Source organism: Amphiura filiformis, chromosome 15 (genome assembly GCF_039555335.1).
Source record: "Amphiura filiformis chromosome 15, Afil_fr2py, whole genome shotgun sequence".
NCBI classification, from domain to species: Eukaryota; Metazoa; Echinodermata; class Ophiuroidea; order Amphilepidida; family Amphiuridae; genus Amphiura; species Amphiura filiformis.
In genome coordinates this window covers 34,128,382-34,144,735 of record NC_092642.1, presented here as the reverse complement: position 1 = coordinate 34,144,735, position 16,354 = coordinate 34,128,382, and the positions used below count along the sequence as shown (strand labels likewise).

General features: G+C 37.7%; 1 protein-coding gene across 5 annotated transcripts in view; it reads left to right on the top strand.

The window, feature by feature from the left end:
- LOC140171549 (peroxisomal multifunctional enzyme type 2-like) overlaps window positions 1-10,520 on the top strand; it is a 50,533-nt gene extending 40,013 nt beyond the window's left edge. For 2 of the 5 annotated variants that reach the window (XM_072194822.1, XM_072194819.1), the window contains exons 20-23: window positions 1,746-1,890; window positions 3,303-3,433; window positions 5,321-5,449; window positions 8,921-10,520. In XM_072194822.1, coding sequence (XP_072050923.1) covers window positions 1,746-1,890; window positions 3,303-3,433; window positions 5,321-5,416 — 372 coding nt within the window. In that variant the 3' untranslated portion in view covers window positions 5,417-5,449; window positions 8,921-10,520. The remainder of the gene's footprint in view (window positions 1-1,745; window positions 1,891-3,302; window positions 3,434-5,320; window positions 5,450-8,920) is intronic. The other 3 variants (XM_072194821.1, XM_072194823.1, XM_072194820.1) reach the window with 3 other exon arrangements.
- Window positions 10,521-16,354: the final 5,834 nt, after the last annotated feature.

Sequence of the window (16,354 nt, the reverse complement as noted above, 5' to 3'; positions counted from 1 at the left end):
GCTGAGAGCGCCACCATAAATACCTTCTCAAAGATATCAATGTTGATAAAAGACAGTGCAGTGGCATTCAGCAATTACTATTATTGGGAACAAGGTCTTTAATAGAAAACATGCAAATTTGAGACCTGTGCTCACAAAATGAACGGAAATTCGCCAGTGAAGATGGCCCATTGAACATGCAAGAATACAATAGAAAACAAAAGAATTCCTCTTTGAATACCGACTTTTGAATACCATGTGATTTAGCAATCCTGGGCCAGGGGTAGCGCTAGGCTGCATTTTGGGGGTCCCGAACTCGCCAAAATACAATTCGGACCCCCTATTTTTAAATTTTCTGCGAGTTCAGGGGTCCCTGCAGACCCCCAGCTTTTCAATCTAGCGCTACCTCAGACATACTATTTATGCTGCACTTGTGCAACTCTGCCTCACCAAAATACAATTCGGACCCCCAACTTTCAGATTTTCTGCAAGTTCGGGGTCCCTGTGGACTCTGGAGCGCTTTGCTCTAGTGCTACCCCCTGATCCTGGCAAGTTATACAATGTATATCATTTTTAATTTAAAGCTTGTGATTCAATGATTATGAATCTGACTGTAACTTGCAAATAAAGATTTGTAACTTTTCTCTTATTTTGTGAGAACAGGTCTCATTTGTCACTGGAATGATATGTGCAGGAAATTGATTGGAAAATGTTTTTTTAAGAAGATATATCTAAAAAAGATAAATGAATTGTTTGCCCTTTACCAACATACCCTTATCATGAAAATCTGGAAAAAACATTTTACCATACAAAAGAATACTGACCCTTATTTTGGAAATTCCCAGGGTTGGCACAATTTAAATCAATTGATTTATTTTAAATCATGATTTAAATCACGATTTAGATCAGATGATTTAAAAAAAAATCACTGATTTAAATCAAATTTGTCAGTTTTTACCATTTTTGATAAATTTAAGTTCATTTCTTTCTTGAATTGACTGTTTTACTTCATTTGTAATGCTTCTACACCTTTTGGATACAATTAAATACCTCTATGATTTCATTTTATCTATTGCTAAAAAAATCATTTTCAAGGTGCAGAATTCAACAGGTTTTTTCCCATGATTTTACTAAATGTTTTCTTTGAAATTTTCACATCTGAAAACATGTTTTAATTTTTTGTAAATACCTGATAGGATTGTGATTTGTGCTTTATGTCTAGCATTCCACTGGTCTCTTTTGACTTTATCATGGGGTATAACAGTTCTTGGGGAAAAAAATTGATTTAAATAAAAAAAATTCTGATTTAAATCAAATAATCGATTAAAAAAAAATCATCAACCCTGGAAATTCCAGAAAATGGTTTCTTTTTCTTTCAGAGTTTTTGACAAACTGAAATTTATTTAAATAGTTGCTATATACAAATTGTTTTAAATCATGAATGAAGTGAAGTACAGTAGAGATATATTGTCTTTGTTAACATGTTTTTGCTAGGGAAAAAAACCCAGCCGACCCTGTTTTTCAGAAATGGTGAAATGGCAAAGAAATTATTTTTGGCCTTATTTTGGCAAACAAACTATCCCCCTGAATGCCTTTAATTATTAGATTTTTTCTCAGCCTTTTCAATCACAGATCCAATTGTTAGGTTGCTGGTCGACTTAGTTGGCAGGTTCTGATCTGCCTGCTTGCAAAACCTATCATCTTGACTTTGACAGCCGTCTCGGTTTATGATCATCTTGTTGTATTTCTTAATAATATTTTATCAGCAGAGCAGCGGTCCAGAGGTCCAGTCAGACATGATCTTTGCTGAAATTGAGAAGAGGATTGCTGAATTTCCGGATATGACCAAGAAACTCAAAGGTGTCTTCCTGTACAACATCAATGTGAAGAAGAAGCTGGCTGCACAGTGGAGTAAGTCAACTTTTGTCTGTAATGGTAAAACCATAGACTAATCACAAACAGTTAAATTCCCCTGCTTTGTATGCTATGAATTCTTGCATATTCATGAGGGCCGATCGTTCGATCGTGCGTGTCTAATAATCATGCCAGTATCCACAATAGAGTGCTGCATGTCTCCGTTCTGTAAAAATAAGCGCTATGTGCGTAGCAGTTTAGTCTGTCGCACTTCATGGAACGATCGGCCTCATTATCGGGTGATGCTGAGATTTGACTGATTGTGATTCGTCTGTAGTTAGTTGTGGGTAAAACATTGACATTTTTGTCATACCACAATTTTCTTGGGGAGGCACTTGTGTCTCGAGCAATTTCTGTCCAGGAGTCTTTCTCCAACAGATTACATTGTAAAAATAAGACTGTTTTCAGTGACATACTTGAGAGAAAGGGGGTCTATCAAAGAAAAATGCAGAAAGTTATGGTCTTTTAGTGAAACTTTGTAAAGAAATACCTGCTCATCACAACAATAGGGTCATTGGATTATACTAGTTAACGAAGAATGGGGTCTTTGGGTGATAATTTAAAAAAACACCAAGATTGTTTTGTGACAAGTGGTAAAAGCATGGGTCTTTGGATGAAATTGGACTTTAAAAGGAGGTCATTCTGGTGGCACTGCATGTATGCTCTATGAAAGCCTTTCTCCATCTTGGGCTGCATTTAAAGGTGTATTAGGCCAAAAAAAATGGTCTGTCTCAAAGCTCACGATGGTATTTGGAGAAAAAAATCTGGAAAAAGTAAAAAAAAAAATTTTGAAATAAAAAAAAATTCCGCATTTTTTTTTTTCCAAATCTCACGATTTTACAAATGCGCGCGCGAGCTTTGAGACAAACCTTTTTTTTTTTTTTTTTTGCCTTATAGCCTCAAACACAAACCCAATTTTCACTCCATGTTGATTTGATTTGACAACCCTGGATAATCCAAGAAAGTCCTATGAAGCTTATTTCCATTTGAACATTGGGATGGGTTAAAACAACCAGGTGTTAACACCCTACTCTTTTTGAAACTGACTGTGAGCTACATGCTACATGTATAGGTTTGGATCTTCTGTACATGGAGCCGATTACTTAACCCCCCTCCGAAGGACAGGTTTCTCTCATTTAGACTTATTTAAGTCTAAATCCACCATGGGGAGAGCGGAAGTCTGGATTTAATATACAGATGTTAACAATTAAATTAAAACATTTCTTCTCAAATCAATATCCCAGCAAGTTTTGTAACACCAGGAATCGAACTCAAGACCTCATGCATCAGAAGCGAGAACACTAACCACCGAGCCATGCTCTCCCGTGTTAATATTTGTCGCCTAATTTTCCAAGAGATATTTTTTTCATGATGAATATTAGCATGTGATATTATTTTTTTCATTGTAGCTATTGATTTGAAGAAAGGAGCGTCCGTCTACCGTGGAGAACCAAAAGGTGGTGTGAAACCAGATGTGACCCTGACAGTGGAGGATGAAGATTTTATTGCCTTGGCTATGGGTCAACTCAGACCAGAAACGGTACATTTCAAATTAATTTCTCAATGGCTGATTCCTCATGTCATTGTTTTACTCCATTATCACCCTCACTATGGACCACAATGGCCTCATCCCAATGGCATAGTTCAATAACCTCAAGTAAACACTCATAGTGCAAAATTTTGCCTCAAGTTGCTGAGTATGAGTTTTAATACCCAAATTTTCAAAGGTCATTCAATGAATGTACAAATGTATTGGGGTTAAAGAACTGTGCCTTGATAGATGAGAATGTTGTGGGTCTTAATGCCTGTTGTAGATGGAGCGATCAAGATCAGAAACAGGGTTATGCAAGTCTTCAAAATACTTAAACTGCTTCCTTCCTACTTTCATTGTATAGATCCAAATTATGATCAATACATTCATATCATCTTATCTCTTGGTACATGATGTAAATTTATGCCAGTGGCGTAGATTTCTTTTTTGACATTGGGGGGGATGGGGTTGGAAAATAAAAGGATAGTTAATCCAGCAATTTTTGGCGACAGATTGAGTTTGTTGAACAAATGCGCGCGAAAAATTTTGCCATTTTGAAGCTAAACTGATGAAATATGGTGGAAAAGTGGGATAAATTTGCGCGTAGTGCGGAAAATTGTGCAATTTTAGGGCTAAAATGGCCAAATATAATAATAATAATAATAATTTGATCAGAAACCCATATACAGGTCTCAACATTGGGGGATGATTGTATGGACCATCCCCCTGGCAAAATATTGGGGGGATTTATCCCCCATCCCCCGGATCTCGTCTCGCCTACTACAGATCATGTATCAAAATTAAAGTCCCTGTGCAGTGGATGCGAGGCCAATTATTGCCCTATTTTTGTGCTTCACATATCAACATCAACCATATTGGTCATGTAATAAAACCAAAAAAAACCCCAATTTTTTAAGAGTGTTTTTTGTGCACAAATGTATAGGAAACTCAAAACTTTAAAGCATGTTTTTTGAAAGAAGGAAGCACTTTTTTTAAAAAGTGTAAAACAAGCCAGGAGCTTTGAAATGTTATTTTTACCCTCTGAAATTGCCTTTCCTGTGGTGCTAAATGTGCAGAAACCATCTGGCTTGGGGAGGGGGGAGGGCTCGACCCCCTTTGATCCCAGCTATAATGTTTTGCAAAGTAACTAATACAGCAAAGTATACTAGAACTCGTAGACGTACCACATAATCTTGAGAGTTCTTAGGGTTTCCATACATTCTGCATCCAGTATATGTGACCGTTCACGGCGAATGAGCCGTAAATTCCTCCCCCGGTCAATTTTGTTTTATTTCATGTTTAGAAAATATACATCATTAGCTTTAAAATGGTATATCATTTGACTTCAAACGATTTACAGAAGGGGGGTTATGGTTTGTTAAACTTTGCTCCTTCAACAAAATTATACCTTTTTCTTTTTTCCATATGTCTCTTTTTCCACATTGCTGGCAATGAATATCAAACAGCCATAATTGGCGGTCATTTCAAATCATCCCCAAGTCAACAAGGTTTAAGAAAGTTCTTTCATTGTTAATTGTTAATCATACCTCATACAAAATACAATGCCTGGTAACTCACCACTTGAACAGGATTTAGCCAAAGCAAACAAAGACCAGAGCTATTAAAACTTCTATAGCCATCTAAGGTAGGAGCTTATTATCCACTTCAACAATAGGATTATTGATTGGTGTTTGACTATCAAAATGAGATAAATGTCGTTGCCAGCTTAAGTTACCGATGAATACGACCTTCTTACACAATTTACACTGTAACTCAGAATACAATTTAGGGAATTTACGGCTCATTCGTGTTTAACGGTCACATATTATATTCCATAAGATCCATGCACTTTTAAGATGTTCTCCTCATATCATCACTTTGTCACTCTTTACTCAGGCCTACTCAGAACGAAGAGTTAAGATCAAAGGCAGGGTTATACTACTCACAAAGCTGATGCATTTGCTACCTGTATTATACAGATCCAAATTGTGATCATGTCATTTATTTCATCTCATCCATTGGTTGGTATGTGATTTACAGTGGCATAGCAAGGACTTTTTCAACAGGGGCAAGGCTTTAACTTTTAAGGGACAAAATTTGAAGAATATAATCAAAAATGGGCTAAAAAGTACAAAAAATGCATTTATTTAGGCAGCCAGCATCCCATGGGGTAGGGAAGGGAGAGACAAGACTTCTCATAGGGGGCAGCTACCCCCTGGCTACGTTACTGATGCTTTATTATTCATTAGCGGGACACCCGCATTCTGCATGGGTACCCGCTAGATGAGTAAATGGAAGTGTTCACTAAAATCATTGAACAGGTAGAATTACTGGAAATTTTATTAACAAATCTGTCTTTTTTTTGAATTTCTTTTTAGCCTCTTTCTTTTTTCTTCATATTTTGTTCCAATATTTGTATTATTTCTAATTATTTTCTGTATTATTTATAATGCCTTTATTTGCTTTTAATTCGCATGCCCATATTGTATTGAGCTACAATCTTGGAAATAAAACCTTGGAACCAGTGTTCGAAATATGCCTCAAAAAGTTACCGGCCAGCCGGGCTTGACCTTAAAAAGTTACCGGCTAGCCGGCTGGCAACTAGATGCCAGTCAGAAAAGTTACCGGCCAGGCCAAAAAGTTACAGGCCAATGGCCGGCTGACCGGCCCTATTTCGAACGCTGCTTGGAACGCTTGGTACACTCTGTCGAAATTCCGTGCAGAATTTCATATGATCATGGAAATGACGTATATTTTGCCTGGGAACAAGCATGACATCTACAACAATGAATTACCCTTCCCCTCTCCCCATCAATCAATGTTGGAACACATTGGGAACCGCTGAAGACATTCGCATTTCTCAACATTGAACGGGGGAGAGGGGGTGAGAGTTTGCCGTTATTTATACGCAAAGACTTATTTCGATGATTGTAGGTTACGCTTGCATTTTATTGTGCTTTCATGCTAATACTTATACTTTTGCATGATTTGCCTTTATTTGCTTAAGGGATCTGGAATGAGCGTTTTGAGCGTTTTGACATTATTTTTTGTGGGACATGAGAGCACATCAGACATATCGAATTGCATTCTGAATAATGAAGAATGTCTTTCTGATATCAAATAATTTCCTTTTTTTTTAAATTCACGATATAATACAAATTTTATGACAAATTTTAAGCGGGCCCCTGGACCCCGGCCGTGAGGGGCGAAGCTTCACTCCACGCTGCTTCCGCTCGCAAGTTTCCTCCATTCTGGGAATTCCCTAATCACATGTCTGCGTAATGCGCTTTACGCATGCGGTGCCAACACGCTGTCCCCTTCGGTGGCTGGCTGGGCTGACAGAAGCAAAATCATCATCCACTCTGTAACCTACACACAATATATATCTATATAATAATACGCATCGTCTGTCCATCTGTGTATGTATGTGGGGGTGTGTGTGTGTGTCTGTCCGCCTATTTTCTTGGAGACTAGGGGTCGCACGTTCCTCAAACATGGTGGGTGGGTGCAGCTTGACCCCATACAGATCAAGTTTGTATTGGTTAGTGGGTCAAGGTCATCCAGGGGTCAAATTAGTAAAACTGTTTTTCTCGGAGACTGGGGGTCGCACGTTCCTCAAACTTGACGGGTGGGTGTGTCTTGACCCGGGACAGAACAAGTTTGTATTGGTTAGTGGGTCAAGGTCACCAGAGGTCATATAGGGGTCAAATTAGTAAAAACTGTCATATGGGCATGCAACTTGGTGGGTAGGTGCATCTTGACCTAAGACGGAACAAGTTTGTTTTGGTTAGTGGGTCAAGGTCACCCAGGGGTCATCTGAGGTCAAATTACTAAAAACTGTCGTATGGGCATGAAATGTGGTGGGTACAGTCAACATTTAGAGCCAAATTTTGGAAGGTCATTTCGAGGTCACAAGGGGTCATCTGAGGTCAAATTAGTAAAAACTGTCCTATGGGCATAAAACTTGGTGAGTACAGTCACCATCAGCCAGGTAATCGCGACAGCCGAGAACCGCCAAATACGGGTAACCGCCTAGTATCTGATTAACTTCATTAATATGTTGCTTATTTGGCCCTACGGGAGCTTATGTTATGCTGCATATAGAAGGTTGGTTGGCTATACATTTCTATGGCTGGCTGGCTTGGCTGACGGAAGCAAAATCATTAATCCATTCTGCAACCTGCACACAATATCTGATTACCTTCATTAACATGTTTTCAGAATCTTACCTCATAGGCTTTGTACATAACCTAGCTGTCCAATTAATTCACCACTCAGACAGTAGCCGCATTTGCATACATGTATATGAATGCTATTTATTCTGAAAACATAATAAACCTAAGATTGATTGGATTTTTCTCATAATAGGCTTACAAGAATTTATTAGTTGTGCTTGAGTTTTCAAATGTCACCCTCTACTTAGTCTCATGACTTGGTCTCACAACTTAGTCTCACATGTTATTTGAAAACTCTAGCTTGATTTATAAATTCATAAATAACCATATCTGCTCTATAGTTTTTTGTGAAGTTAGTTGCATATTTATGAATATTTTGGAACTTGGTCTCATTTGTCAAAATATTGAAATTTGCACATAATGGTGTATATTTTTGATTAACAAATGTATTTTTAAAAAAATGAGAAAACCTTCATAGATTTTGATGTGCTCTGAACAATATTGCAAAATGTTACCTTTTGATTGCATATTTTTTGAGTTATCTTGTCATAAAAATCTTACAATGTTGTCAAAAGTGAACTCTGAGAAATCAATGTTTTAGTAAGAAACGGTCAGAAAGTTATGTACAAAACATCCGTATATTTTAAAACAGTAAAACTTTTGCGCTTGCAGAAACTGTATCTGTATCAAAATAACTAAAAAACTGTGTGGCGTTTACACATGTTTGTTGGTGCGTTAGACACGTGGCACGAATTGTGCATGTAATCACAATATTTAGCATTCAAGCATTATTTTCCTGCCAATTTGCTTGAGCCACATGACTTTTTAGAGTTAGAAAGAGTGAAATAGTGATTTTATATCAAGAAAAAATAAGAGGAAAAACTAAAAAGTCATACATTTTTGTATTTTATCAGTTTCAAGTGAAAAAATACATGTTTCAAGAAATATCAAATTTGGGCAGAGAAAACAGAGCCCGTACCACCAGTCAAAGTCTCCGCATCATCCGATAATGAGGGCCGATTGTTCCATGAAATGCGACAGACGAGACTGCTACGCAATTACCGGGTATTTTCATGGTCTATCGCGTAATCGCGAAAGCACGCAACGCTCTATACGCGAAGGCACACAGCGCTGGCGTGATTGTTTGACACGGCACGATCGAACAATCGGCCCTCATGAATATGTGAGAACTCACCGTATACAATACACGGGGACTTTGACTGGTGGTACACTCTTTGTTTTCTCTCTCCTCTGTGGAATCCAAGTTAACAAGATCTCCATTTTTATTGACTTCAAATATTTTGATCTTTTGAATACACAGGCATTCTTCCAAGGCAAAGTGAAGATCAAAGGCAACCTGATGCTTCTACAAAGGGCCCAGCAAATCATGACTTCTATTCAGTCTAAGCTGTAATACATGTATTCCATCAATGATAGAAGTAGACCTATAACAAGTCTTAACCTGTGACCAATACATGCAATGTATTCCTGGGAATGTATCTCAACTCAATTGAAATTGATTTCATCTGAATGATTGGACTGTTCCAGTTGAAATCCATACACCCCCTTATGGAATACATGGCCTAATCTCCCACACAGGGGTGTAGATTTTAAACGGATTCGCCCATTCAGGTAACCATAATTTGAAATTTACACTCCCTGGAAGGTTAAGATCATGTCTTCTATAAGGCCAAAAAAAAATTGTTGTTTGTCCTCCACTGCCCGCTTCTCAATTTAAGGCCTGACCAATTAAATTTTTTTTTTTTTAATGAATGAAATTAATTTTTTAGATTCGGAGTATCTTTCGGTCTAGTTAGAGCTAAAATGCTAGGATCGTTCGATGGTTGAAAATAAAAAGCCCCCCAAATTTTGTGTCTTCAATATGCAAAGTTATAATTTGTATTAATGTCATAGTCTATATTTAATGAATTCAAAATACATTGGATTTATCTATTTTGAAATCATTAAAAGACTATGACATGAACACAAACTATATAACTTTGCATATGACATTAATAAAAACTATAACTTTAAGTCACCATGAATGATTGTAGCTTTGAACTCTAGCTAGGTCCAGAAATACGCCAAATCCGGAAAAAATGTTTTTAAAAAAATCCTCCCGCCTGCACCTCCTCATCCACAGCTGTGGAGGACAAACAAACAAATATTTTTTTTGGCCTAAGGGTATATGGATCTGAAATAGCCCATTAAAAATGTATAAAATCAGTTGAGTCGGCTGAAATTACCTGCGATAAAATTAGTTGGTGCCTGAAATGCAAAGAATAATATAATTCAGTTACTTATTTCTAAGCACAACTGTTTGTTTCTACTTTTACTTTTGTGAATCACACAAAAGCTGTAAATCAAGCTGTAATTGTAATGTTGAGTAACAAGGACTAAACTGACATTTTATATGAAATAATCATGTGAATTTAATAGACAATCTTTAGCTTGTGTTTGGTAGAAAGGATAATCATGTTTCACTGTTGTTTATGCAAACATGTCACAATGAGAACACAAGTCAAAATCTGGTTAGTAAACAAGATTTTATTACATTAACATCGCCTTGTCCTCACTTTGTCCTCACTCGAGCAAGACACTACGAATATGATCAATATATATATAACTATGAATGTGCAAAAAGCGAGAACGGTAATAGAGGTGCAGTGACATTGTCACTGCACCTCTCTTACGTAATATGTATATTAGTAAGCAGACTTGTATTCTCATGTGACTGCTATTTAACAAATGAAAAGTTTTTTGTTTGTCAAAACCAGTTGAAGAAACTTACATTTCTTGCTGACAGTTTCGTCAGTGCACCACTGACTTTCTCGAAGCTTGGTGTTGTTGTGATGATCCAACAGCTGATGACTGGCGGGAAGTTATATCACTTCCGGTAGCTAGGTTAGTCTTGCTACAAGTCTCCAACAGTGGATCAAACACGTGACTCAGAGCCAGGGCTAATCATATTATCAATTGGGGGGAGGCAAAAATCTTAGAGAGAGAAAGCGAGATGGATAAAAGAATCAATTCAGATCAGGAGAAGGGGGCGAGGAGTTATGAACAGAGACGAGGGGGTCTACAATCTGTAAGTTTCTTCAACTGGTTTTGACAAACAAAAACTTTTCATTTGTTAATTACCAAACCTGATGAACCTGTTCCAATAAATGCTATTTAACAACTTGTGTCAGTGTGGTGATGAACAACAGTGAAATATGATTGAATCCTTAAACTGATCTTACTGATTTATGTCCTTCCTGCTAATAACTGGAAAAAAATATCTATAATTTGGTTCATCTTAAGTTTGGTAGTGACGTATGTGTGTATTTCGTTCGCCGCAGAATCGAATCGCGCGCGTAAAGTTAAACGCCATGAGTGTACACGCACGCGTGCTGGGGCGAGTTGGTTGGCAAGCTTGCGATGCAACCGTGAAAGAGCATTGACATCACTACCAAATTTGAGGTGAACCAAATTTATATCAATCAATATTTGAACTATTTTTGGGACGCGAATTGTGCAGTACGCTGCGTGCGGTACTGCACACTTCGTTACAGTCCCGCATGCGAACTACACATCCCGACCTGCATTCCCGCATGCGGAATGCAGGTCGGATGTGCAGTACCGCATGCGGGACTGTAACATTTTGGTGCATTTCCGCTTAGGGATGTGCAATATTTTTGGTGTTTTTTCCGCATGGGGATGTGCAATATTTTCGGTGTATTTCCGCCAGGGGGCAATATTTTTGGTGCATTTCCGTATTTTTTGTGCATTTCCGTTGGGGATGTGCAATATTTTTGGTGTATTTCCGCCAGGGGATGTGCAATATTTTTGGTGTTTTTCCGCATGGGGATGTGCAATATTTTTGGTGTATTTCCTCGTGGGGAACTGCAATATTTTTGGTGCATTTCCGCTAGGGGATGTGCAATATTTTTGGTGTATTTCCGCGTGGGGAACTGCAACATTTTTGGTGCATTTCCGCTCAGGGGATGTGCAATATTTTTGGTGTATTTCGCGTGGGGAACTGCAATATTTTGTTGCATTTCCGGCAGGGGATGTGCAATATTTTTGGTGTTTTTTCCGCATGGGGATGTGCAATATTTTTGGTATATTTCCGCGTGAGGAACTGCAATATTTTGGTGCATTTCCGCTAGAGATTTGCAATATTTTGGTGTTTTTCCGCATGGGGATGTGCAATATTTAAATTATATTAAATTACTATCCTCCGTAAATTGATTGATAATCGATCCACTTGAGAAATTCTCCGTTGGAACTTTAATAGAAAGTGGTCACAATGTCAAGTTGAATATATAATAGTCATCATTAAAGAGGCGTGTGAAATTGATTTTAATAAAATTAATTTTATACAATAACTATTAGGTAGGTTTCTATACTATGCCGACCTTTCGGACACGACTTTCCAAGACTCTCTTTTAAATACAAAAATGCGACATTAATTACATGCGACGATCATTGATTGTCTAAAACTAATTACTAAAAAAAGTAAAAACACCTAAGAGCCTGACGTATTTTTCACCACGAATGTAGGCCTACTAAATTTTTGTCATACCTATTTTGTTGCATGTCCGCATGCGGAACTGCAAAATATTTGGTGCAGTTCCGAATGCGGTATTTTCGCATGCCCTCGTGCGGAACTGTCAAATATTTGGTGTAGTTCCGCATGCATTTAATGTGAATGTCCGCGTGCGTAAATGTAATATATTTGGTGCAGGTCCGCATGCGGGATGTACGGTACATGTTTTTTCGCATGTCCGCATGATGAGGGAATGCAAGACGAGATGCACAGTTCCGGATACGTAGGCCTACAGTATGTTGTACATGTTTTATTTATTGAAATTTTTAAAGAAGAAAGTCTTGTTCCAAATTTCTGCATATAGTTTCATTGTTGTAATTAAAAAATAAAGTCTTCTCCAAAGGTCGGCAGAGTCAGGCCTAAAATATGTACACAATTTTATATTCAAATCATTTTCACACGCCTCTTATGATGATTAGTGACTATTATAAATCTACTTGATATTGTTCTATTATAAGAACCCAGCGGACATTCCTCAAGTGGATCAATCATCAATTCACACTGATCTCAAACGATGCATGCGCATCAATAGCAGCGGCAAGATCAGAAAACAACTTTTAATGTTTATCACAGCATGACCAAGTCAGTATTGGGCACACAGGTATGTCCCGGGGGGTGGGGGCACTTCAATATGAAATGGATATAGGTGTAGGGCTGACACTTTCGCACTAAGGGGCATTCGGTGAGAGCAAAATGTATATGGGGTCATTGGGTGAGAGCATGATTTTTGGCATTCGGTGAGAGCAAAATGTAAAAAATATGGGGTCATTGGGTGAGAACATGACCTTTTTATAAAATGGAATCTTTGGGTGAGAGCCAAAACAGCGCCTTAAAAACCTCGAAAATCAATTTCTAGTTCTAAATGCCGGGTCTAAATGGCTTCAAATTTCATTGGTTTTTTTTTTTTTTTTTAAGTAACAAAATCAGTGATAAATGAAAGTTGCTGTTCAAATTGAACTTGTAAGGGTCTTTGGATGACAGATCAAATGGAAAAATAGGGGGTCTTCGGGTGACAGAGCATGTGTTCGTAAAAAAATATGGGGTCTTTGGGTGACAGCGACGCTGAAAAAGGGGGGTCTTAACAGCCCTACATACGCGTCACCTCCAAAGTGGGAGTGCCCCACTGCCCCCCCCCCGGGAGGTCTGTCTGGTCTACCTGAAGAATTTTTAAGATTAAAAAAAAACCTTTTAATTTTTTTTTGTGTGTGCATAAAATGTATACAATATACTGAAAGCGGTCATATTATTATAATCAAGACAATATGGAGGCACGCGAATATTTGGTACAATTAGGCATTGGTTAGACTAGTGAAAATTTATTTTCGCATGCCCGCATGCGGAACTACAAAATATTTGGTGCAGTTCCGCATGCGGTAACAGCCGCTTTTAATACCTGGTAAATATATACATTTCATCATGCTAAATACAATTATTAGTTGATTATATAATAGTATATACATTTCATCATGCTAAATTAAATTATTATCCTCCGTGAAATTGATAATCGATCCACTTGAGAAATTCCCGTTGGAACTTTAATAGAAAGTGGTCACAACGTCAAGTTGAATATATAATAGTCACCATTAAAGAGGCGTGTGAAATTGATTTTAATAAAATTAATTTCATACAATAACTATTAGCTAGATTTCTATACTATGCCGACCTTTCGGACAAGACTTTTCAAGACTCTCTTTAAATACAAATAATGAAACGGAAAGTAAAACGATAGTGGGCCTAGGCCTAATATTGAATTAATATTCATATCTACATGCGAATATGCGGATACATGCGACGATCATTGATTGTCTAAAATTCCATGATCTTGATCCTATTTTTATCGATATACATCGATCACTTATCAGATTAAGTATTGGACACAATAGATGAAGTATTTGATTGACAAGGTTGGGCAGCTTCTAACATGAATAAAATGCACACAATGTCAAGTTTATTACAATGGTCACTAAATAGATTCATCACAATAGCCACTTATCATTAAGCGACGTGCGATAATATTTTTAATATAATAAAATACTATAGACTTTCAAGTTTATAACACTTTCTTTTAATTACAGCAAATGAAGCAAAACTCACAATAGGCTAATAGTCAAAGTAAAACGATAGTAATATTAAAGAAATTTATATATGCATGTGATAATATTTTCTACGCCGCAGGGCCTACAAATAAAAAAAACAAAACAAATAAAACCAAAAACAAACAACAACAACTACAACAACAAAAACCTTTTCACCGCCGCACGCCGAACTGTAGGGCATACAACTCGTCTTGCATTCCCTCCCGGATTCTCTCATGAGGACATGCGAAAAAACATGTTCACCCCACATGCAGGGCTGCACGAAATATAATTGCATTTCAAGACGCGGACATTCGAACAAAAACCGTTCATTATGCGGAACTACACCAAAAATGTTGCAGTACCCCATGCGGAAAGACACCAAAAATATTGCAGTTCCCCATGCGGAAAATACACCAAAAATATTGCACATCCCCTAACGGAAATGCACCAAAAATATTGCAGTTCCCCATGCGGAAAAACACCAAAAATATTGCACATCCCCATGTGGATAAACACCAAAAATATTGCACATCCCCTAACGGAAATGCACCAAAAATATTGCAGTTCCCCATGCGGAAAAAAACCCAAAATATTGCACATACCCTAACGGAAATGCACCAAAAATATTGCACATCCCCTGGCGGAAATGCACCAAAAATATTGCAGTTCCCCATGCGGAAAAAATCCAAAAATATTGCACATAGGCCTACCCTAACGGAAATGCACCAAAAATATTGCACATCCCCATGCGGATAAACACCAAAAATATTGCACATCCCCTAACGGAAATGCACCAAAATATTGCACATCCCCATGCGGATAAACACCAAAAATATTGCACATCCCCCAAAAATATTGCAGTTCCCCATGCGGGACTGCACATCCCGACCTGCATCACCGCATGCGGTACTGCACATCCCGACCTGCATCACCGCATGCGGAATGCACGCTCGGGATGTGCAGTCCCGCATGCTTGAAGTGCGTGACGGAAGGTGCAGTTCCGCATGCGGGACTGTGAGCGAAGTGTGCAGTACCGCACGCGGTACTGCACAGATAGCAGTCGCTTTCAATACCTGAATATTTTGGCATTATATCTGTATGGGTTTTTCTGGTTTTTTGTGCATCTCAGCATTTTTAGTTACCTCCTCATCTTTAGGAGGGAAAAAGGAAACCTGATTTCCATCAAGTTTTATTGATATATGTGTTTAAGTCCAATAGATTTTATTAAAATGATGATTTTAATGTGCAATAATAGTATAATTATATTGGATTTATGCTGTACATTGAAGGGTATGGAGTCCACATTAAATTATAGTACCATTATTCTGTAAAACAGCAGAATTTTTTGTAGTTTTCATTCCAATTTTTATTGTCATACCAGGAAATGTACGCAGCTTGCTTGTTAGTATTATTTTTGTAAAACCTTTGGCAAGATATGAAAAACAATTGTGACGTGTCATATCAAAAGGAGACACTTTTGGGCAGGTTATCAATTTTGAGGTTTTTACATACCTTAAATAAGGAGATGTTTTGCTCCACAGTGCTGTTTTTCTCAACAAAATCGGACATTACTAAGCGAAGATATTAAGTTCGCAAGTTATGGTATCATAAAATTGGAAATTGAGATATCGGCCTTTCAAAATATTATTGACAATGTTGAGAGTAGGAATTACCTTGAAAAATGTCTCAAAAAAATACAAGATGCCAGTTATTTTTCGGTGTGAAACTATCAGACAATATTTTTAACATTAATAACATCACAAATTCGCAACAAACTCCAATTGTGAAAAAGTCACCCCCATGCAGATTTTTGGCTATTTCTCAATTTAGGATCCTGCCCAAAAGTGTCTCCTTTTGACATGACACGTCACAATTTTTTCTAGATGAGTGAATGCTCGTAGTCATCCAGTAGTTGTAAACAGAATTTTGGAATAAATCTATTACCGGAACTACTTTGTGTAACTTTGCCATGTTGCATCTGGAACCACCAGACTTCATCAGGCAGGCAACTGACCCGCTGGACTGGTCACTGGTCAACTAAAAACAAGGATGCTGTTATTCTGGATCATGAGGAACAGTGGCATAG